The 26,218-nt window shown below is 33.1% G+C and overlaps 1 protein-coding gene across 2 annotated transcripts in view; it reads right to left on the bottom strand.

Moving 5' to 3' along the window:
• aplp1 (amyloid beta (A4) precursor-like protein 1) overlaps positions 1 to 26,218 on the bottom strand; it is a 71,803-nt gene that overhangs the window by 11,030 nt on the left and 34,555 nt on the right. For both annotated transcript variants that reach the window (XM_051128731.1, XM_051128730.1), the window contains exons 2-5: positions 11,061 to 11,243; positions 5,259 to 5,388; positions 3,160 to 3,272; positions 2,638 to 2,834 (exon numbers count right to left, since the gene is read on the bottom strand). In XM_051128731.1, coding sequence (XP_050984688.1) covers positions 2,638 to 2,834; positions 3,160 to 3,272; positions 5,259 to 5,388; positions 11,061 to 11,243 — 623 coding nt within the window. The remainder of the gene's footprint in view (positions 1 to 2,637; positions 2,835 to 3,159; positions 3,273 to 5,258; positions 5,389 to 11,060; positions 11,244 to 26,218) is intronic.

The following is a 26,218-nucleotide window of genomic DNA, read 5'->3' as shown; positions in this document are numbered from 1 at the left end:
ACATATACAGTGAAATCAGTGCAACCACTAAAAAGAATCAACTCATATGAGTCATTTGAAATTTATTAGAATAATTTGTTCAGGAATCAGATTACATGCCTGCATGTTTTTGATTCACTTAAAATAGCCGACTACTATGAGTCTTTCATTCAAGAATTGGACTACACAAGCTGAGATGTACGTGTATGTTTGATTTACTTAAAAGAATCAGTTTATAATTGTCAGTATGGACTGATTACTGAACAAGTGTCTTATATGAATTGGTTCTTTTTAGCGAATCAAACATACACAGTGCAATCAGTGCAATCACTAAAAAGAATCAGATCCTATGAGTCATTTGTTTGGAACTTGTTAGAGTCATTTGTTCAGAAATCGGATCACACTGGTTGAGCTGTATGTTTTTGATTCACTAAAAAGTAAGCCAACTACTATGAGTCATCCGTTCAAGAATCTGACTACACAGGTTGAGATGTATGTTTAATTCACTTAATCAGCTCATAATTGTCAGTATGGACTGATTACTGAACAAGTTCTTTTTAGTGAATCACAGAAAGAATCAGCTCTTATGAGTCAATTGTTTGGAACTTATTTGAATCATTTGTATAAACGGATGGCTCATTTAAGCTTATTCTTTTTAGTGAATCTAACACATACAGTGCAATCAGTTCAGTGATTCCCGAACAAATGACTCATTTATGCTTATTCTTTTTAGGGAGTCACATACAGCACAAACAGTACAATCTGATTTTTATATGAGTCGGTTTATTTAGTTAAATCAAAAACATCGTAATCAGTGTAATCTGATTCCTGAACAAAAGACTCAAATGAGTCGGTTCTTTTTAGTGAATCAAACACACATTTACAACAACCAGTGTGGTCTGATTCCTGAACGAATGACTGATATGAGACGATTCTTTATAGTGAATTAAACATATACAGTGCAATCAGTGTAGTCTAATTCACAAACAAATGACTCATTTAAGTGTATTCTTTTTAGTGAACCACATACAGTGCAAACAGTACAATTTGATTCTTTAATTGTATGAGTCAGCTAGTTTTAGCTAAATCAAACACATACACCCTAATCAGTGTAAACCAACTTCAGAAAAATGATTCCAATGAGTCGGTTCTTTTCAGTGAATCAATCACATACAGTGCAACCAGTGCAGTGATTCCCGAATGAAACAGTAAAATTTGATTCTTTAACTTATATGAATAAGTAATTTTAATTAATTCAAAAATACATCAGAATCAGTGTAGACCAATTCCTGAACAAATGATTCTAATGAGCTGGTTCTGTTTAGTGAATCACATGTAGTGCAAACAGTACAATTTGATTCTTTAACTCATAAGAGTCAGCTATTTTTAGTTCAATAAAAAACATGTTGTAATCAATGTAAACCGATTCCTGAACAAATGATTCCATTGACTTTGATTCCAAACACATACAGTGCAACCAGTGTAGTCTGATTGCCGAATGAATGACAAACGCTGATTCTTTTTAGCGATAAGTTCGCAATAATTAATTCCAAACAAATGACTCATATGAGCTGATTATTTTTAGTGAATCAAAAACATAATAGCTCAACAAGAGTAATATGATTCTTCAACAAATGATTCTAATAAGTTCCAAACAAATGACTCATGAGCTGATTCTTTTTAGGGAATCAAAAACATAACAGCTCAATCAAAGTAATCTGATTGCTGAACAAATGATTCTAATAAGTTGAAATCAAATGACTCATGAGCTGATTTGTTTTAGTGAATCAAAAACATAACAGCTCAACCAGTGTAATCTGATTCCGTGAACAAATGTCTCTAATACATCCCAAACGAATGACTCATATGAGCTGATTCTTTTTAGTGAATCAAAAACATAACAGCTCAACCAGAGTAATCTGATTCCTGAACAAATGACTCTAATAAGTTGAAATCAAATGACTCATGAGCTGATTTGTTTTAGTGAATCAAAAACATAACAGCTCAACCAGTGTAATCTGATTCCGTGAACAAATGTCTCTAATACATCCCAAACGAATGACTCATATGAGCTGATTCTTTTTAGTGAATCAAAAACATAACAGCTCAACCAGAGTAATCTGATTCCTGAACAAATGACTCTAATAAGTCCCAAATGAATGACTCATGAGCTGATTCTTTTTAGTGAATCAAAAACATAACAGCTCAACAAGAGTAATATGATTCCTCAACAAATGATTCTAATAAGTTCCAAACAAATGACTCATTAACTGATTCTTTTTAGGGAATCAAAAACATAACAGCTCAAAGTAATCCGATTGTTGAACAAATGATTTTAATAAGTTGAAATCAAATGACTCATGACTCATTACAGCTCAACCAGAGTAATCTGATTCCTGAACAAATGATTCTAATCAATTCCAAACAAAGGATTCATATGAGCTGATTCTTTTTAGTGAATCAATCACATACAGCTTACAACTATAGTGAGTCTGAGACTAAAATGAGTTAAATTAGGATAGGCTTTGCAATAATTACCTTAGATATATTACTTAAATCTGATAATTTGGCATAGTAACTGTATTTCCTTTTCTAAATATTTAATAACCAGAAATCTTGGACCTTCTGAGAGTGTAACGTACTATAAGAATTTTTTACCTGGTGACCACTTTTTCTCCAGCCATGGACACGAAAGGTGTTGTTTCTCCTTGTGCGGCATCTGTAGTCTCCGTCTCTCCCCGTCCACTCGATCCTGCCCTGCCGGGGCAACAGACATACTCCACCCCACGGAAACGGTCACCGCACGGCAACAACATCCCATAACTATGCAGTTCCAGACTGTCAGCTGTGCAGGCCTAATAAGCAGAGCAAAAGATGAATGTCTGCAGCAGTCCTTTTAAAAAACTTTGAAGTGCATTATTTTTTTTAAATCTTTTTGTAACTGCTTGTACATGTCAGGGTGAAATGACCTACAAAATTCAAATGGGAAAACTTTAAGTACCAGGAGATACTGGCGATAGTGCAGAGAGGAAATGAGAACAGAAGATCATAGATCACAGCGGGGACTGCAATTTCACAGGCATCAGACTAACCATTAAAAATGTGAAGCTATTAAAGTTGAATTCCAGTTCTAATACTTTTTCAGGTTGTAATTTTGTGAGCTTTTATTATTTACTGTACCTCTTTGGCGATGTTGTGCCAGTACACATAGCTCTCACAAGAATCCATCTGCTCCTGGTGTAAGAAACGGCAGCGATCCGGAACCAAGAGTGCCTCGCTGACATACTCACCCACTGAGAGACAAAGAAAAAGACAATTACATGGGGTCATTAAAAAAATAAAACATTATTAATAATGGATGTATTCTACTGTTTAAAGGTTTGGGGCCAGTGATATATATTTAATGCCAAGATGCATTAAATTAAACAAAACTGACAGTATAATAATAGTATAATAGTAGTATAATAGCTTTATATTTTATTTTATTATTTAATTTAATTTAATTTAATTTTTTGAAAATGAGGGTTAATTTAATTTAATTTAATTTAAACAGTACACCAGCTCTTATTTTATTTTATTTTATTTTATTTCATTTCATTTCATTCTGAGAGCTCAGCCCCATTTTTTGTGGTACCCAACATTACGCTACCAACGCTGATGATTAAATTCCATTTTTAATAAACCCATATAATTCCTGTATGTAAGATGTTTACAACATTACTAGTTATTTTATTTTATTTTATTTTTATTTCACATTGTTATTTTGTAACTCATAATGTTACAAAAGATATATAAAATAATTACATTTAAATTAAATTATGTTCTGTTGAACCTTCTATTTCAAAGTATCCTGAAAAAAATCTATCATGGTTACCATTAAATAAATAAATAAATAAATGAACATAAAGCAGCACATTTTTTTGAAGTCACAGAGTTTAATAATAATAATAATAATAATAACAATAATAATAATAATAATAATAATAATAATAATATTAATAACAGTAATAAAACAAATAATAAAAGACTTTTCTTTTAGTTGTTTCATATATTTTATATATATATATATATGGATTTGACAAGACAAAGTCATACAGATATAAAAATTAAACTTGTAATTAATAACATCTATTAATAAACCTCTTAACAATAAATTTCAACACTATTGTTTTCTTGTCTTCCAATATTCTGTCTTAAAATATATAATATATACACAATACATTAAAACCGATGCTCAGCACTCAATTAATAACATTGTTTATTTTTATTTATTTATTTATTTATTATTATTATTATTATTATTTTTTTTTTTTAATTTATGAGAGCTCAGCCCCTTTTCTGTACCCAACAGTACACCAGCTTATTTTATTTTATTTTATTTCCTATTTCACTATATTTTTGAAAAAATAAAAAAAGACTTTTCTTCTCAGAATTGCAAGTTTATATCTTATGACTTTACAAAAAAAAAAAAAAATAAATAAAAAAAATAAAAAAAGACCAAATTGTGAGATTTAAACAGAATTGTGAGATAAATGACCTTATTCACTCTTTTTTTATTTTTTTATTTCATGGCAGAAATAGGCTTCCATAATATCAACTTCGATAATAATAATAAACAATTCAGAATGATTTCTGAAGGATTATTTGACTGAAGACTAAAGTAATGGCAGCTAAAAAATTCAGCTTTGCATCACAGGAAAAAAAAAACATTTAAAAATATATTTAAATAGAAAACAGTTATTTTAAATGGTAACATTCCACACAATGTCTCTATTTACTGTACAGACCTAGTCAGCATAAAATAATGCTTTCAAAATATGATGAAGATATGATAATGACTGGAATATATAAATAAATTCAAAGAAAACATAATGAGAAATGAGGCAGACAATACCGGCGATAAAAAAGTGCCGTTAGCATTTTTGAAAATGCCCACGTGAGCTGATGTTGCAAATAAAGGAATATAAGAAGCGGGAAGTTAAAATATGTGCAGTACGTGAGCAAAAACCAAGGACAAAAGCCCCTCAGAGCCAAACAGCTGCACAAGCATTACATATTCATCAACATTAGCACTTAGCCAACAGATTTATGATTTATATATATTTTTGCTTGTGATATAACATGACTATGAGGTACTGCAGAGTACAATGTACTACATGACGCTTAGGAATTTCACAAACTAAATGAACATGTTTGTGTACATGTTTAAATCTGGTCTACATTGTATTTTTGATGGGATATCTGTACTATAAACTGTTCAGGGTGTGTTTGTGACTCACCCAGACAACGGTAGGGCACAACGATGAAGGTGCGGGTCTGACAGTGACCCCAGCCCTTCTTACACCAGCCCTGGATGGTTGCTGGATACGAGGCCTCTTCCACGTGGGAAATCTGCAGTCCTGGATACATCTGACATACGACGAGAACGACAGACAATAACACACATGAGGAAAGAGCAGGGGTCAGGAATCAGGATCACAACAGTTGGAAAAAGGACAGGGGAATAATCAGTTTATCATGCAGAAAAGTGGATGAGAAGGAACGGGACAACAAGAAATAAATGGCACTCCAGGATCCATGAAATCCGTGAAATATTCTTGTTTCTGAAAACGCAGCTGCATATGGGAATCTTTTTTAATATGACCATATAGCTAAACCACATATGCAATTAATAGCAAGCTGGATAAATACATAATGGATGCTTTTTTTTAGCTCATGTTTACTCTTGGGTTTGGCCACAAGAGGGAGTCGCTGAGTCAGCCTTGCCAGCTAAGACTGCAGCACTTTAAAGTTAATAAAGGAATATGAAATGCTCTCATATTTGACACTAGAGGGCGTCTGAAAACTCACTGCGTATTATTCCCGAATTTCCAAAGCAATTACACCTCACCTTTAAAACATGTTTGCAGGGGCACTGAGTCATAGTGAGTCATCTGTACATTATTAGGATTTATTTATGATTCAAAATATAATCATAAATAAACTCAATGTAATAAATCACAGATGCAAGGGAAGATAGGAAAAGAGGGACAATGGATAAAAATATGTACGTATATTCAGGAATATACATGAGTGTATTGTCACATTAGGTTTGTTGTTTCACTATATATTTGTATATATATAGAGATTTGACAAGACAAGGTCAGTCACACAGATATACAAATTAGCAACTTGTAATTAATAACATATTAATTATCCTCATAATAAATATTTAACACTATTGTTTTCGTCTTTCAATATTTTGTTCTGAAATATACAGTATATACACAACACATTAAAACAGATGCTCAACACTAATGAATAACATTCTGTTATGCACAGTTGTATTTATTTATTTATTTTTTCCTATTTCAATTTATTTCATTCTGTTTATCGGGGAATATATCATCTAGTGAGAGGATAAATCTGATACAGATATATAAAATAAAATAAAAACTTTCATTTTATTAATAAAAGTCATAAAAATTCATATTCATCTACTGGTTTCTTTTTTCAGTATTCTGTCCCGAAATATATATACAATATATTAAAATGGATGCTCAACGCCCACTGAGTAACACTCTCTTATTCATTTATTTTATTTTATTTTATTATTTTATTTATATATCTTCTAGTGGAAGGATGTATTTGATACATATAAAAAAAAATATGTTTTAAAATTTATTTTATTTTATTTGTTTGTTAGGGACTATATCTGTATCTGAAAAAAAAAAAACTTTAATTTTTAAAAGTAAATTAATATTCAACACTTTTTCTCCACATTCATTGAAGAACATTGCTATTATTCATAACAACATTTCATAATATTTTAAAGATTTTATTTATAATATTTTTATTTTTCAGGGGCTATATCTATAGGATAAATGTAATGAATTAATAAATTACGAATTAATAAAACAATTAAATTAATTATTAATAACACAATAACATAAAATAACATTTTATTTTAGTATTTTTTATTTAACTTTATTTTATTTTAAATAGTTTATTTTATTAATTTATTAGGGACTGTATCTTGTAGTTGAAGGATGATTTTTAATACAGATATAAAAAAAGTAATAAACTTAACTTTATCAATAAGTGAATTAATATTCAACACTTTTTCTCCATACCACTGAATAACATTGTTATTATTCATAACAACATTTTATAATATTTTATTTATAATATTTTAACATTTTATTTTACTTAAATCTGCTAGTGATAGGATGAATGTAATTAATCAATTAATAAACAATTAAATTAATTTAGAAAAAAAAAAAAAAAACTTATTTTATCTTTTTTTTTTTTTTTTTTTTTTATTTTGTTTTAATTATTTTATTGTATTAGTTTATTAGGGACTATCTTCTAGGTGAAAGATAAATTTGATTTTAACTGGATCAATAAGCAAATTAATATTTAATATATTTAATATTCAATATTCACTTTTTCTCCACGTCTTGAATAACATTGTTATTGTTCATAACATTTTATAATATTTAAATGTTTTATTTATAATATTTTTTATAATATTTCATTTTATTTATAAGGGGCTATATCTGCTAGTGATAGGATGAATGTAATTAATAAATTAATAAAACAATTAAATTAATTTATTTAAAAATATAACATTTTATTATTTTGTGTATTATTTTTAAATGTAATTTTATTTTGTTTTAATTATTTTATTTTGTCATTTATTAGGGACTATATCTTCCAGTAATATTTATATAATATAATATTTTATTTTATTTTATTTTAATTATTAGAAGCTGATAGAATTCATATAAAACATTTTAAGAAAACAATTAAATTAGTCTCTCAAATATTTTTACACATAACATAGCAGTAAAGTAAGAATAAAGTTATGACTAAAGAAGCTGCACACACTCTGCTGCATTTCAACATCCTTTAAACATATTCACAACACAGGACAACCTTGAGTCCATTTTGGATTAATTATGACATATTGTTCAAATTAACATCAAGAAGAGTATACAAACATTCTTTGAAAACAAAATTGTTGAGTATTGTTCTGGGTTCATGCATGCATCAAATCAATTCGCACTGGGCTGAAGCGAGTGAGAGTGTAATCTTACAGACATATGGGAAGGGATTATTATGTTCTAAACAAGCTCTGGCAATGAGGCCGCAGTCCACTGGCAGACCGCCTGCTAGTCTAAACCTCATCCAGCCAGGAGAATGACATATTCTTTGGCCTCTTCATTCAATTTTGATGTCACTCGTGCCAGCTAGCTTATGGATATGCCACTTCGTGCCAGGCAAGAATGCAGGCACAATAATGCTTTTAAAAGCCATTAGGAAGAATGACTGGTTGACTGGTTGAGCCCAGATTAGCGCACAACGAGGTGATTTTATACTGCGGCGGTAGGGACAGCGTGTTGATTCAGGCAAGGTTGAACAGACGTTGCTGGCACTTATAGAGCACGGAAAGACAAAAACCCGTTCTTTTCAGACTGACATCTCAATTTTCAGAATTGCTGTCATGCAATAATACAGGCTTAGACTGATTTCAGCCATGAAGAACGCGCAATCGTATTTGGCGAGACGCATTGCTGTATTTGGCAATGGAGTTACATTGAATGACCAGAAGAATGCAGGAAAGCGTGGCATTTTTCACTCTCGTTATCCGTAAGGAATGCAATGGAAATTGGCATTGTACAACATTACAACTCTAAAGGGATGCAGGGAAATGCTATTTTGCAGTGTTGATATCCTAAAGGGACGCGGAAGAGCATTCGGAAGCGCTGATGAAAAACAGAGGAAAACAACCAAGCATCATTGCTCATTCCTAATTCCTCTAGATGAGACAAGAGGGAACCAAAAACTTGCAATCCTCTCAGGAGTCGGAGAATACAGTCATATTAGCCGCACAATACGCTTGAGCCCGGGGCGTACGGAGACCATAAATCTCCACCGCTGATTGATGGTGAAGAATATGGCCATTATCCTGCACACTTAATACGGCGAGAGTTAGAGAGAGATTTGCATCGAGTTCCCTGTGTATGCACATGAAAGCATTGCACATTTTAGTCTTGTTTTACAATGCTAATATTAGAACGGGCTGCCCTCGGCGTTCACCTTGAAAATATGCTAGAGTGGAGATTGTCTGAGGATGCTTGTCCACATAGTAATTAAACCAATCAGCACGCATGCTAATGTAGGTGCGCTGAGTTTGATGTTTAGCGCTCGACTGAAATTAATTACATGAGTCACACGGAACAGAATAAAAGTGAAAAGAGAGTATAATAAAATGATGCCAACAGAAAAAAAGAACACTAGAATATGACAACAGAATAGAAGCACAAAGAAAATAGAATCAAAACATAAAAAATGGAAGGGAATCAAATTAAAACAAACAAATCAATAAAAGAGCAAAATAAACTATACTAAAACGTAATGGAATAAAGCTCAAAGAGAACAGAGCACAAACAAGGAAAACCAAAATTAAAACAAAAACAAGTGGAACAGAATGTAATAATAGAAGAGAAATTACGGTAACACTTTACAATAAGGTTTCAATAGTTTATGTTAGTTAATGTATCAACTGATATGAACAAACAATGAACAATACATTTATTACAGTATTTATTAATCTTTGTTAATGTTAGTTAATGATAATACAGTCGTTCACTGTTATTTCATGTTAATTCACAGTGCATTAACTAATGTTAACAAGCACAACTTTTCATTTTAATAATGCATTAGTAAATGCTGAAATTAACATGAACTAAGATGAATAAATGCTGTACATTCACTGTTCATTCTTAGTTCATGTTTACTAAAGTAATTACTAATTAAACTTTTTGTAAAGTGTTACTGAAATGACTAAAATAGAACTGAATAGAATACAAAACAGTATAAAAAGGAAAATAAAGCTCAAACAAGCTAAACAAAAAACTAAAACAAGTGGGAAAGATGAAACAGAAAAGATTAAACAGAACAGAGCACAAAAAAATACTGTAAATAAAGCTCAAAACATTAAAATAAAGTTTTAACCTAAGTAAATAGGATAGAGTAATACAAAATAAAACAAAACAGATGAGAACAGAGCAAAAACAAAAACACAAAACAAACCAAGAGAAAAGGAAAGAAAAGAAACCAAACCAAAACAGGTGAGATTCGAGCACAATCAAAACAAACAACTAAACTCAACAAAACAAAACAATTTGGTTGTTACACACACAAAACAAACCAAACCAAAAAAACCAAACCAACAAACAAAACATGTGAGAACAGAGCACAAAACAAAACAAATAACAAAAAAACAAACAAAAACAAAACAGAAACCAAACCAAAAGAAAACAAAAACAAAACAAAACAGGTCAGAAAAGAGCAACAACCAAACAAAACAACAGAACAGAGAACAGAGCACAAACAAAACAAAACGGGTGAGAACACAGCACAAACAAAAGAAATAACAAAAAAACAAACCAAACAAAAAACAGGTGAGAGGAGGACACCAACAAAACAAAACAAAATGGCTGAGAACAGAGGACAAACAAAACAAATAACAAAAAACAAACAAAACACAAACCAAACCAAACTAAACCAAAAGAGTTGAGAACAGAACACAATTAAAACAAAAACCAAGCAAAACAAAATGGGTGAGAACAAAGCACAATCAAACAAAACAAAACACAAACCAAACCAGTAGAAAAGAAACCAAACCAAAACAGGTGAGAACAGAACACAATTAAAAAAAATCAAACCAAACCAAGCAAAACAAAACGGGTGAGAACAGAGCATTAACAAACAAAACATAAAAATAAAACAACCCATTACATTAAATCAAACAAAAAAAAAGTAAAAATAAAAAACAAAACTCAGTAAAATAGAGCACAAAATAAAATTCTGTAAATAAAGTTTGAAACTAAATAAATAGGAGAGAACAGAGCAAACAACCAGACTAAGCAAAACAAAACCAAACAAAACGAAACGGGTGAGAACAAAGCACTAACAAACAAAACAAAACTAAAATAAAATAAAATAACCCAAAACAAAACACAATAGAATAGAATAGAATAGAATAGAATAGAATAGAATAGAATAGAATAGAATAGAATAGAATATCACATCACCTCCTGGCAGTATGGCAGGATCTTGTTGGGCTGTGTGAAGCATCCCTGTCGCCCCTGAGGATCTGGTTCCCACTGTCCGCTCTCAATGTTCATGTGTAGAAGCTGACGGCCACAAAACATGGCAATCTGAGGTTCTGCCATATGAGGAGCAACCGGACCATTCACCTCCGTCATGGCCAGAGCCTGAGAAACACAGAGATTTGACATTTTAATGCTGATTCAAAGTCAGAATGACCCTCAGTTCTACATTAGAACATTACGTGCTGTACAAACATGTTCTAGACAGGTGCTGTCTTATGCAACAAGACTTATGACTATAACCAAAACAAGAACACAGGTTGTCAAGTGGTAACCTCAGCCAGTTTATTAAAATCCACTACAAACATAAGAGAATGACGTATACAACATGTTTTGCAAGCAAAAGACTCTCTTAGAGAAGATATGCAAACTTTCATATCTCGTGTAGTATTGGGAAAGTGAAAGAACTCAAATTGTTCAAAGTTCACAGTGGCCTACATTTCCGATAAAAATGCGTTAAGCCTGCCTGTGTGTTATTACTGCAAACCACAGAGCGATAAGAAATATTTGAGCCAAGCAAAAATTCAGAGCGATAGGGAAGCGGAAAGGACAGGACAGGACGAGGAGAGAGGGAAGAAGGGTGAGTACAGTTGTTATCACTGGCCTGACAGTGAGGAGGAAATATAACATGGAGGCTCATTATTGAATTTCAAATTGAGCCAGCAAGCCAGACTTGCTGATAACCCTAAATGCAGCTTATCCATCTTCCATCAAACCTGTGCGTGTAACTGGAGGACAGGCAAAGACAGTACACTCAGCCGCAGATGAGCGCAGCAATAGCTTTTGTCACTGGATAGCCACAAACACGTCTGCTCACCCATCAGCCCAAAATAAAATGTTAATGAATTCAAAAGGGCAAAGGTAAACTATTATCTTTAAAAGGTAGAAGAGGCTCAGTATTATAATTGTCATGTAATCAAAATAAAGTGTCATTTTTCTCTATGAATATGTTTCTAGGGTATTTATTTGCTCTGCGTAGTGCCCTTTCCATGACCCCTTCTTGATTATCTCAGGCTGTTTTGAAAATGGAAACTTCTGCACACTGGATAGTGTATGTAAATAGCATTGAAATAAATTAATTCTATAATAAACAAAAAACTGTAATAAATATTAATAAATAAAATACTAAAAATAAATACAATTCATAAATAAAATAGTATTGATGCATAAGCAATGTCAATAAATAAAATAGTATTGATACTATATTTTACTAACAAATATTAATAATTAAAAAAAAAAAAAATAAACATTATTCATAAATAAAATAGTAATTATATTAATATAATATAATATATTAATATAATATAATATAATATATTAATAAATATAAATATTATTAATAAAACACTAAAAAGTACTGTGTAAGTAAAATAGTATTGATAAATAAATATTAATAAATAAAACACTAAAAATAAATACTATTAAATAAATTAGCACTGATAAATAAATTTTACTAAATAAAATACTACAAATAAATAATATTCATAAATAAAATACAGTAGCATTGATGCATAAATCAATTTAAAAAAATAAAATACTAAAATACTAAAAGTACTGTCAATAAATAAAATAGTATTGATAAATAAGTACAAATATTAATAATTAAAAATAACAAATACTAGTGTAACGATGCGGAGATGAGACGAGGATCTATGTGCAGGAGTTTATTGAACATCCAAGGAAAACAACAAATAATCCAGAACGGGGAACACTGAGAAACCAGGCAAGAACAGGGAGCAACCATCACAGACATTAAACAACTGACAAAATACAGGGGAAAGACAAGGACTATTTATACACAGGGTGAGGTAATGATCTAATTGGTAACCGGGGTAACTGATGAGGGAGTGGGTGTGGTTCAATGAAGATCCATGGCAACAAACAAGGGAACAGAGGTACAGGGAAGCAGGGAACAATAAGACACAAAAACTACAAAATAAAAGTCCTTAAACACGAATACAGAAGACAAAGACCAGGCACATGACATAACCCCCCCTCAAAAGAGTGGCTTCCAGACGCTCCAAACAGAAATACCAGTCCAGGAAGGGGGAGGAGCTCAGGCAGAACTGGGGAAGGGATGGAGGGCCAGGTCCATGTAAGGGGAGATAAACAAGGGACTGAAGCAGAGCAAGAGGCCAGGGTGGAGTCGGCCAGATGGGAGGAGCTGAGGACCACCAGATCATGAGAGAAGACCTCCACGGCGGAGCAGGCGGTACCCAGCAGGGCGGAGCAGGAGGCTCAGGAGCCCTCCAGGGCGGAGCCGGAGGCAGAGCAGGTGGCACTAGAGCCCTCCAGGGTGGAGCCGGAGGCAGAGCAGGCGGCGCTAGAGCCCTCCAGGGCGGAGCCGGAGGCAGAACAGGTGGCACTAGAGCCCTCCAGGGCGGAGCCGGAGGCAGAACAGACGGCGCTACAGCCCTCCAGGTCGGAGCCGGAGGCAGAGCCAGCGACACTAGAGCCCCCAAGGGCAGAGCCGGAGGCACAACAGCCCTCCCAGGCGGAACAGGAGGCGGAACAGGAGGCGGAGCAGGAGGCGGAGCAGGAGGCGGAGCAGGAGGCGGAGCAGGAGGCGCAGCAGCCCTGCGGGGCGGAACAGGAATCTGCATCACGCTCTGGGACCTGGGGAGAGCAGGGACAGAGGAGGCAGACAGAATAGAGGGAGAAGGCGCAGCAGCCCTCCGGGGCGGAACAGGAGGCGGAGCAACCCTCCGGGGCGGAACAGGAGGCGGAGCAGCCCTCCGGGGCGGAACAGGAGGCTGCGTCATCGACTGGGACCTGGGGAGAACAGTGACAGAGGATGTAGACAGGGAAAAGGGAGAAGCAGAGAGTTTGGTGGTGGTTAACGCCCCCTCCGTAAGAGGTTCTACGGCTGGCGCCGACACCTCTGGAGGCATTGGCGCAGCTTCTCCGACGGGGAAGGCCTCTGGAGCAGACTTGAGACCAGACGGGGCCTCTGGGGCAGACTTGAGACCAGACGAGAGCTCTGGTGCAGGCTTGTGATCAGACGAGAGCTCAGAGGCTGACCTGTGAACAGGCGTGACCTCAGGAGCACAGTGTGTAGCCCACACACACCACATGGCCACTGCCATTAAGGGAAGAGCAGCAGCGATAACGTCACTTGGCTTGTGAAGATCTGCTGTAACGTGGCTTGACTCGGGAACAACATGGCTTGACTCGGGAACAACATGGCTTGACTCGGGAACAACATTGACTTGGCTTGACTCGTGGGGAACAGCTGCTGTAGCTTGACTCGGCCCTGTAGCTTGACTTGAATCAGGGGTAGCTGCCGCAACAAGAGGGAGCGCCATCTTAGCTGTCCGTACAGCCATTAGGGTGAGTCCAACACGTGGGTCATCATGTGGCGTGACTTGGGGACAGCGACCATCTTGTGGACTGGCTTTGGCGTGGCGGCCATCTTTGCGACAGGCTCTGGCGTGGCGGCCATCTTTGCGACAGGCTCTGGCGTGGCGGCCATCTTTGCGACAGGCTCTGGCGTGGCGGCCATCTTTGCGACAGGCTCTGGCGTGGCGGCCATCTTTGCGACAGGCTCTGGCGTGGCGGCCATCTTTGCGACAGGCTCTGGCGTGGCGGCCATCTTTGCGACAGGCTCTGGCGTGGCGGCCATCTTTGCGACAGGCTCTGGCGTGGCGGCCATCTTTGCGACAGGCTCTGGCGTGGCGGCCATCTTTGCGACAGGCTCTGGCGTGGCGGCCATCTTTGCGACTGGCTCTGGCGTGGCGGCCATCTTTGCGACAGGCTCTGGCGTGGCGACCATGCTGTGAATTACCCTTTCTACTTCCTTAACAGAAAAAGGGGATTCACAGAACAGCAAAACAAAGTCTATATACTGTGACAGGGTCCAGCTGGGGTCCTCATCCGGTAAGTTTAAACTAACCTCTGGATCGAGTCCACTCCAGAAACAGTCCTTTATTTTGGTGTCATCTCCAGGCACTAGCTGGCTGTAATAAAGGAACTCCTCCACATAATATTCGATCGGTCGGCCGTTTTGAAAAATTGAGCAAAGAGTGCTCAGAGGGTCGCGATAAACTCCTGCTAGATCCATAGTTGGTCAGTTGTTCTGTAACGATGCGGAGATGAGACGAGGATCTATGTGCAGGAGTTTATTGAACATCCAAGGAAAACAACAAATAATCCAGAACGGGGAACACTGAGAAACCAGGCAAGAACAGGGAGCAACCATCACAGACATTAAACAACTGACAAAATACAGGGGAAAGACAAGGACTATTTATACACAGGGTGAGGTAATGATCTAATTGGTAACCGGGGTAACTGATGAGGGAGTGGGTGTGGTTCAATGAAGATCCATGGCAACAAACAAGGGAACAGAGGTACAGGGAAGCAGGGAACAATAAGACACAAAAACTACAAAATAAAAGTCCTTAAACACGAATACAGAAGACAAAGACCAGGCACATGACAACTAGTCATAAATAGTACTGATAAATACATTTATAGATATTGCTAATAAAACATATTAATAAAAAATAAATTTTATTAATAAATAGTATTGATAAAAAAAATATTACTAACCAAAATACTAAAAAATAAATGCTATTTGTAAATAGTACTGATAAATAACTATTAATACATTTAAAAAATCATTTAAAAATAAATACTATAAATAAACAAATTAGCACTTATATGTTTTATTAAATAAAAGACTAAAAATAAATACTGTTCATAAATAAAATAGTACTGATGCATAAATAAATATTAATAAATAAAATACTAAAAAAAATAAATGCTATCAATAAACAAATTAGTATTGGCCAAAAGGTAAACAAATAAAAATACTAAAAACTAAATACTATTCACAAATAAAATACTGTCAATTAATAAATATCTAAATATTATTAATAAAAGACAAATAAATTGTACTGATAACCAGTATTGATACAAAATAAATATTAATAACCAAAATACTAGAAAATACATACTATTTGTAAATAGTACTGATAAATAAATATTAATAAATAAAAAATAAATAATATTAATAAATAAACTAAATACATTGATACATACAAAATAAATATTAATAGCCAAAATACAAAAAAATTGCAAATAGTACTGATAAATAAATATTAATAAATAAAACATTACATAAATAAATACTATTAATAAATTAGCACTGATACATTTTATTAAATAAAATACTAAAAATAAATATTATCCATAAATAAAACACTAAAAATAAATAAATACATACATACATAAATAAGCAAATAAATAAAATTCTGAAAAATAACTTCTATTCATAAAGAAAACAACACTAACAAATAAACAAAATATTAAAAAAAAGCATTTAAACAATTGTTATTAATAAATAAAACAATAAAAAAAAATACTATTATTAAATAAAGAAAAAATAATAAATAAAAATGGATTATATATGTGAAATAAAGTTTATTAATAAACTTGATATTCTTGATATTCTTGATATTCTTCATACTGAAAATGCAAAGTGCATAGTATTATGGGATACAGTAAGGCTGCTATAGTAAAGTGCGAGTACGCCATTGAGAACACACCCTCAGTTCCTGATTCGTCCCAGTCTGGCCTTCTCTCTCACTTCACTCAGTTTCTAGTTCATTCACTTCCTCTCTGTCTCTTTGGCAAAGGATGTCGGTATTGATCTGAAATGTGTTCAGTGCTCCTGGAGGAAGGGCCCCGGGGACCGTCACACACACAGAGCAAACAGTAACCCCGTGCTAGAGTCAGATGTTAATACAAGCTCATTGACCACTAGGTCATTTGAGTACATCAACACAGAGCAGGAAACAAGGGATCAGGCGAGAAGAGAGAGTCTAATCAGGGGAGAGGCTTCGTTTCATCTGGTTATCTACCCATTTCACCGTTTAAGGCTTAGTAGCGGTAGCCGGCACACTAATCGCTTCTCTGCACCAAGAAAAAATGAGATACTTCTGTGTTTGTATAATATATGCATATCAAGATTCTCATATACATGTATATTTATGCATGCAGCAGACAATTTAATCTAAAGCCTCTTAGAAAATATAAAAAAAGCTTGCTTACGTTCATAAATGATTCCAAAGCAAATGAAATCAAATGAGATTAGATTAAATTCAGAATATGAAGAAGTGACTACATAAATGTTACTTAAACAAAATGGCATAAAACAAAAAAATAATGTATCAAACATGATTTATGAAAAGACTATAAGTAAAAAATAATAAAAAATAACAATGTTGGGCCAACAAAATAAAATCAACTTGCACAGGAATCGTCACTGACAGGGCTGCATTTCAGAAGAGAAAATTACTGCGCCTTTCAAAGCATCATTAATCTAGGGTTTGTCTGCGCTAGAGTGATTTATCCTGGATTAAGTCTAATCTGACAAATTAGAGTCAAATTTATATCAGAGTACAGAAACTGAATTGAAAAGAGGCAGCAATTTACATGAGTGATTGTTTAAAAGTGTCAGACAAAGCACAGGCTGGCTTCACTTACACTGACACACAACCAGCACTGAATATAATAAATATATATATATATTAAATTAAATAATATATTTGCAAATAAAATGGTACTGATAAATAAATATTAATAAATAAAATACTAAAAAATAAATACTGTTAAATAAATTAGCACTAATAAATAAATAGAACAATAGAAAAATAAATACTATTCATACTGATAAATATATAAATATTATTAATAAATAAGTATTATATTCTAAATAAATTACATTTTTAAACATTAAAAATAAACATTTAAACAGAAAAATATTTTTTACGATTTTAAATTAAATTAAAGTATTCCATTCTCTGTGTCAGGTTACAATGACTTTTTTTTTCCATCAAATCGAAATAAATTTTGAACATAATCATCATCATCATCAAAAAAAAAAAAAACACCAAAGAAAAAAAATTGTCAAAACACTGAAGAATTCAAGTCAAGCTAGAACGATGTCCTTTTCATCACACAACTCGTAATTTTGCTCAGTTCATTTCTGTGGTCAAGAGTGATTCTAAGAGAAGTGTAATAATGACTAATGAGGAAGAACACACTGTAACATGTGATTCTAACACAGATCCCGTGTGCGTCAGTGCTGTTCTTCTGCACGCGTGGATTGTGAGGGGGAGTGATGCTGTGAGGTTGCATGACTTCTTACTTGTGGGTGGAAAGACGCAATCAAAGCACAAAAACAGCTTTTAAAGCCTGTCGGAGTTTTTTGCACTCCAAAGCTCGGCGCATTTCAATGGCATCCCAAGCGAGGGCACCAATCTGGCAACCCTAGCAAAGACTGGAAACCCGGCGTACTTTAATCTTCAACGACAGAGAGAATGACAGACACACGGCACTCAGGCAACCAATTAGAGCGGAGATGCCCACAGGGAAGAAGAGGGGGAAAAAGAGAGAGAAAGGCGAAATGTTGACAGTGATCAAAGGAAAACCCTGCCTCTGCTGGCCAATGCAAAAACGTTTGAAGTCCTAATTAAAATTTATGAGGAAATAAATATATAAATCGGAGCCGTAAATATACAATAAATATACAGAGCCCGCAGGAGAGAAAGAGAGAGAGCAGCATTAGTGCAGAGCTGAGAATAAGAGGCAAATGCCATTAGGAGACTGTTGGATTAAAAATGATGAAAAAAATCTCATCAGCTTGAAGGCTTGACGAATGGGTTAGTGCCGCCGCTGCAGCGTTTGCAGTGCACATGCACACACACGCGTGTTAAACGCTCAGATTGAACCCTGGTATCATGACCTTGCACTTAGTCATCGCTGAATTTCAGCTGTCGATTACTCATGAAACGGTTCTCAAGTGAACATCTGCTGCTGACGCTCTTATTTTAGGAGTTAAACAGATTTTAAATTGACTCAACTGAATCTGGACATTTTTTCACACAGTTTCAGCACAGATTTTCAAAATGTGTAATATTGGAAGCAATTTTTTCCCCCAATTAGTATTAATTTTTCCCCAATTTTAGTATTATTTTATTTATATGTCTATAGTTTTATTAATGTTTTACAGTTTTATTTTTAGTTATTTTATTAGATCAAGTTAAAATATAATAAACATATTTTTAAACTAAAAATTCAAGGCTTGGCAACTAGCTGAAATATATATATATATATATATATATATATATATATATATACATACATATATACACGAATATAATATGTATTGTATTTATAATACACATCATATATTTGTAATGCCTGATTTCAAACATTAAAAACAACAACAACAACAACAACAATAATAATAATAATAATAATAATAATGATTATTATTATTATTATTATTAACAAAAAACTAAATAAAACATGCTTTTGGGCAAAAATTCTAAATAAATAAATATATTTAATATTTTTAATAGTTCACATTGATTAATTGCAAATATAATATGCATTATATTTATAATATGCATCATATATTTCTAACGCCTGATTTAAAACATCAAAAAAAATTTCAACAACAACAACAACAATGATGATGATAAATAAATAAATAAATTAATTAATTAATTAATAAATAAATAAATAAATAAATAAATAAATAATATTAAAAGCAAACAAACAACATAAAACATAAAAGAATTCATAAATATATTTAATAATTGAAATACTTTATTAATTCTATGCACAAATAATATGCATAGTATTTGTAATATATGTCATATATTCCTAATGCCTTTCAACAATTATATTAAAAAAATACAAAATACAAACAAAGAAACAACATAAAACATGTTTTTGGGCAAACAAAAAAAATTATATTATAATTATATTATATTTTTAATAGTTCACATTAATTCTACGCAAATATAATATGCATTGTACTTATAATACACAATTACTTATAAAACAAAAACAACAACAACAAAAAAACAACGCAAAATATATATTTGGGCAAAAATTCGAAATAAATAAATATATTCAATATTTATGTGAAATTCAAGAACAAATTTAAGAACAACAACAACAACAACAACAATAATAATAATAATAATAATAATATGTGTTTGGGCAAAAATGTTAAATAAATAAATATATTTCATATTTTTAATAGTTCACATTAATTCTATGCAAATATAATATGCATTGTATTTATAATATACATCATATTTTTCTACTGCCAGATTTCAAACATTAAAAATTGTTTCAACGATAATAATACAAAAATACAAATAAAATCAATCAAACAATGTAAAACATGTTTTTGGGCAATAATTAAAAAAATAAAAATAAAAATAAATATATTTAATATGTATGCAAATATAATATGGATTGTATTTATAATATACATCATATATTTATAATGCCTGATTTCAAACATGAAAAAATATTTCAACAACAACAACAATAATAATAATAATAATAATAATAATAATAATAATCTAAATAAAAATAAACAAACAACATAAAAATATGTTTTTGGCCAAAAATGCTAAATAAATAAATATATTTAATATGTATGCAAATATAATATGGATTGTATTTATAATATACATCATATATTTATAATGCCTGATTTCAAACATGAAAAAATATTTCAACAACAACAACAATAATAATAATAATAATAATAATAATAAACAAACAACATAAAAATATGTTTTTGGGCAAAAATGCTAAATAAATAAATATATTTAATATTTATGCAAATATAATATGGATTGTATTTATAATATAAATCATATATTTCTAATGCCTGACTTCAAACATAAAAAATTATTTCAACAATAATAATTTAAAAAATAAAAAGAAACAAACAACATAAAACATGTTTTGGGCAAAAATTCTACATAAGTAAATATATTCAATATTTTTTAAAGTTCACAATAATCCTGAATTGATGCATTACATTACTGGTGTCAGCTGAGAGTACTCTACTGGTAAACTGAAAGATTATTCAAATTTTTTCAAAATACAATTATAACAAGGAAAATAAACATAAACTTTAAAATCTGTTAATATTCTGTGCATCTCTATTTGATTACATTACACTGACCTGAACACACACAATTTTTACATACCGCAACACATGCATCTACAGCAAACCTTGCACACTGGATTACAGCAATGTCTGAAGGCATTAGGACTGATGACTATCAGCCAAGCTAATGTTTAGAGTTTTCTTTAAGACCTCTGATGTGGTTTAAAACAGGATGAACCCGGGCACGGTACGAGACCGGCACCTTTATCTCCTGAAACTCTGCTCAGATAATGGGATGAGATAATTTTTTTTTAACTGGAGGAAGGTCATAGCCACATGGGAGACTTCCGGACATTTGAGAAGATAACCTGCCTGCTTGCTCTTAGTTCCATATGCACACATGGCACAAACACACACTCAGAAACACACACGGTGAAGATCAATACCCAGAGCTGTTGTACAATCCTGCTCCTTCAATCGATATCAGTGCATCAGGAGCCCCGAGGTCTGATCTAAAACATGCACACACACACGCACGCGCATACAAACAGGAGGCTTGTTATATGCCAAGTCTTTCAGGCTTAGGCCAGATCGCATTCTGGGAACAGCAGATACGCATGACTCCATGATGTGCATCATGCGATTAATTCTCGCAGTCTGCTAAAACCTGAGCCGGGTTACACAATGGTTGACGTCCTTCATCCAGAGCAGAAAAAAAAGCACTAAGCAGCAACTCTTTCCCTAGGATAAAAGAAGCATCTGTAAGCGTTATTGTATTGGGGATGACAGAGATGAACGCATGCTCTCATTCACTACAAGGTATTTAAGACGTAGCCTTTTATCTTGCTTGTTGATGACAGATGCCATCAGTCTTGAAACACTCGGCAGGATGAAGTGGAAGGATTATGCTTAAAGGGATAGTTCACCTTAAAATGAAAATTCGGTCTGCATTTAATCACACCCATGTTTTTCCAAACGTGTTTCAACTACTAGCTTCTTTGTAACACATTCATTTTGAGCAATGTAATCTTTTCAAAGAAATTTGAATGGATGAAGACTGGAGCTTTCAAGCTTCAAAAATAAACAAACGGCAAAAAAAAAAAACATATAGATGTATCCTAAAAATAGTGAAAATAATATGTGAGCTACACTATCCCGTTTAAAGGTTTGTGGTCAGTATGTAATTATATAAAGAATTAAATTCAAAGTAATTATTTCACATACCTCACAGTTGATTTAATCTACCAGAATATATATATATATATATATATATATATATATATATTTTTTTTTTTTTTTTTTTTAAACAGAAAAGCTAAATTTGTTACCAAAAAACAAAAAAAAAAGGTTTGTAGGCCATACACTACTGCTGAAATTTTGGGAGCCATTAAGTTTGTTTATTTATTTATTTATTATTAAATAACAATTTTTTTACATTTTAAATTTGGATTGCTTTTTTTTAAAATAATTATTAGTAGGAAAGAAATTAATACTTTTACTCAGCAAAAACCCATCAAATTGACCAAATATGACATTAAATACATATGTAATGTTGCAAAAAAATTCTATTTCAAATTAATTCTGTGTTGTTAAACTCTGTTTCTATTCATCAAAAAAATTAATAACAAGCAGCACATCTGTTTTTAACCCTGATAATAAGAATAAATAATATTTTAAAATGAAATAAAATATAATAAAATAAAATATATTTTGAATTATTATTATTATTATTATTTAATATACATATTTTTGTACATTTTAAAATAAATTTGTAAACAAAATTTGAAATGTTAACATTTTATTATTATTTTTTTTAATAATTATTAGTAGGAAAGAAATTAATACTTTTACTCAGCAAAAACCCATTAAATTTATCAAAAGTGACTTTAAACACATTTGTAATGTTGCAAAAAATATATATATATTTCAAATAAATGCTGTTTTGTTGAACTCTGTTTCTATTAATTGAAAAACCCTGAAAAAAAAATAAATCAAGATATCAAGCACATCTGTTTTTAACACTGATACTAATAAGAAATTATATTATATAATGAAATAAAATAAAATAAAACAAAATAAAAAAAACAGAATAATATTTCACAATATTACTCTTTTAAATGTATTTTGATGCAGTTTTGGTGAGCATCAGATACATCTTTCAAATAAATAAATAAATAAATAAATAAATAATTTACAGACCCCAAACCTTTGAACTGTGGTGTATATTCAAAAGCTTCAAACCACTGCAACTGGATCATTAAGTCAAATTTGTGAATTAATGTTCTAGTTTTTTTGACTAGTTTTGTGAAGTGGATCAATTATGAAAAATGAATCAAGATATCAAGCAGTTTTTAACACTGATAATAATAAGAAATAATATTTTAAAATGAAATGAAAAAAATGCAGCCTTGGTGAGCATATTTCATTAAAAAAATAAATAATAATTAAACAAAAAGAAAATAATAACAATAAAAATGCAGCCTTGGTGAGCATATTTCTGTAAAAAATAAATAAATAATAATAAATAAATAAATAAATAAATAAAAATATATAATAATAATAATTAGAATTTACAGACGCCAAACCTTGTAGTGCATATTCAAAATCTTCGAAACCACTGCAATTGGATCATTAAATCCAATTTGTGAATGAATTTTCCAGACTAGTTTTGCAAACTGGATCCATCGATTCCTCAAATGATGTGAACAAAAACATTCGTTCAGAATTCAGACAAGACTACTTATCACAAAGAGGTACAGGACTGATTTTCAGTTACCGATGACTTCAATTTCAGTCTTTTTCTCATGCAAACATATTGTATGATTTCAGAAGATTCATAATATAGCACATGAATTATATAAAAAACTACTCTAAAGCTTGACAGCCCCAGTCCCCATTCTGTTTCATTACACTGACAAAACAGCTAGCAGATTCTTAAAACCCTCTGTGTTCCATGGAAGAAAGAGAGAAAGAAAATCATACAGATGTGGGTTTGGAAAAACACAAGGCTGGAGTAAATAATTGTCGTTTTTGGGTGAACTACTGCTTTAAGTTTTCTGCTTGAGGAGATTCAACTGCAGCAAAGCAAATGATGCAAATAAACACCATCTAATAGCAGATTCCCCTGCAGACAGAACCAACAACACGGCATTATTAGATACAAAAAGGGAGCAGGGATATGGGATCGGGTTTAATTTCGCTCTGAGGCAAACGGGGAAATTAGCAAAAGATAATAATGAAAAAAGACATCAAAAGATGTATTGAAATGCTTTCCGGGAGTAAAGAAAACATTCTGCGGTATGATAAAATAGCATCCACATGCCGCTCGCAATGGAAACTGCAGTAAGTCTTGTTCAAAAGAAAATCCCATGCCAATGCCAAATCAGTCATTGTTTCATTTTAATCGACCGCAGCATCTCGCAAATGTAATTAGATTACGTTCTGATCCGTTCCATTAAGTTCAGTTCAATTCAGTTCAAAGGCTTTATTATCCATTACCTTTAAAAACAGAAAATGATATTTGACTCATAAATGCAAGTCACAAGCTCCATTGTAATGCTACTGAAAAGCTCCATTTGACTCCTGCCTGCTCTTGAACGCTAACATTCAGCAGTCGCCGATTAAACCCTGTTAAATGGCCGTGACTACATTCGCAAACAACACCGGCCCATTTAAAATGGATTTGCTCTCATTCACTGCTACTCCCTCTCCATCTGTACAATGGAAACTCAAGATTTTATCGTGCAAAAGGCCATGCGCTCGCAGCTCAAGCCGTTCAAAGCAGTGTGTGTACTTGTTTTTGGAGGGTTATGTCGTGATTGATTTTCCTTCACGCCAAAGTGAAGTGCAGCAAGCTGTATGTTCCCCACAGCTCATTGAGGCAGAGAGTGAGGGTTCGCCTCAGCCGAGTCAAACTCCTTAATTGGACAGTCAGAGCTGGGTGTATTCAGAGCGATTTCAACATAAGGCAAGCACAGACAGACAGCCACACAGATACACTCAAATGTGTTTGATTTGGCTCAAGAGTTCAACTAGACTTAACCTAAACAAACTACACACACACTACACTTTTCCTACTGTAGTACAAAGAGTGTGACAACCATCTACAATGTGAGTAAATCACTCACATATGTGACTAAATCTTCATTCTGGGGTGACTAAAAGTTTAGCACAGATATATTTTCACTCACCAAACACTCTGACTAAACGCTTCAGAGTTTCACTCTCCGTCAAGCAGCATTCCTGTTTTTGACGTACCGTAAACTCTTGTGTGAAGGTGCACGACTTGCACGACTCTTCTCACCCACATGCAAAGAGAGTCTTACATACAATATAGAATTGACACACTACATGTAAACAATATTCTTAGTCGTAATTTCTTTTCAAAATAATAGAGTTTACTTGGAATTCTTCAGCTTTTAAAGGGGTCATCGGATGCCCATTTTCCACAAGTTGACATGATTCTGTAGGATCTTAATGAAAAGTCTATAATATACTTTGGTTAAAAATTCTCCATGGTTGTGTAAAACCCTTTTTACCTTGTCAAAATCAGCTCTGCAAAAATCATCCCATTCTGGTCGAGGCTGCTTTAAATGCAAATGAGCTCTGCTTGCCCCGCCCCTCTCTTCTCTTTGTGGAGTGACGAGCCTGTTTACTTTAGCCGCATTTAGCTGTGTTTAGCCGCTAAACTTGCTAACTAGCACATTATTAGGAAAGGCGATCGCTAAGATTCATAAAAAAACCCTTATAACCCTTATACCACTTCTGCTGTAAGTGAAGCTGGATCACGAATGATTTGTGTGAACATAGAATGATATATTTAGATCAGGAGGCACATTACCTTCACAAACAAATGTAATCTACTGCATCTTCAGCAGCTCAGATGCCGGGAGTAAATGATGACCACTATGTTCATTATTACATCCAGCAACACAACACCTCAATTGCTCAGTTCTTGTCTAACTTACATCCCTGCTCTGGTATCAAAACATGGAGGCTGGACTGTTACAGCTGATCTCATGTCAATTAACTATCGTGGGAGCGGCCTCTGTGGGTGTGACGCAACAACGACAGGCATCTGAGAACGGCTCGATTTGAAAAAGGGGATATTATTTTTACAGATTAATTAAAAACCACTGCATGGATTTTTACT

This window comes from Labeo rohita, chromosome 15 (assembly GCF_022985175.1).
Source record: "Labeo rohita strain BAU-BD-2019 chromosome 15, IGBB_LRoh.1.0, whole genome shotgun sequence".
Classification (NCBI taxonomy): Eukaryota; Metazoa; Chordata; class Actinopteri; order Cypriniformes; family Cyprinidae; genus Labeo; species Labeo rohita.
This window is presented reverse-complemented; position numbering and strand designations above follow the sequence as displayed.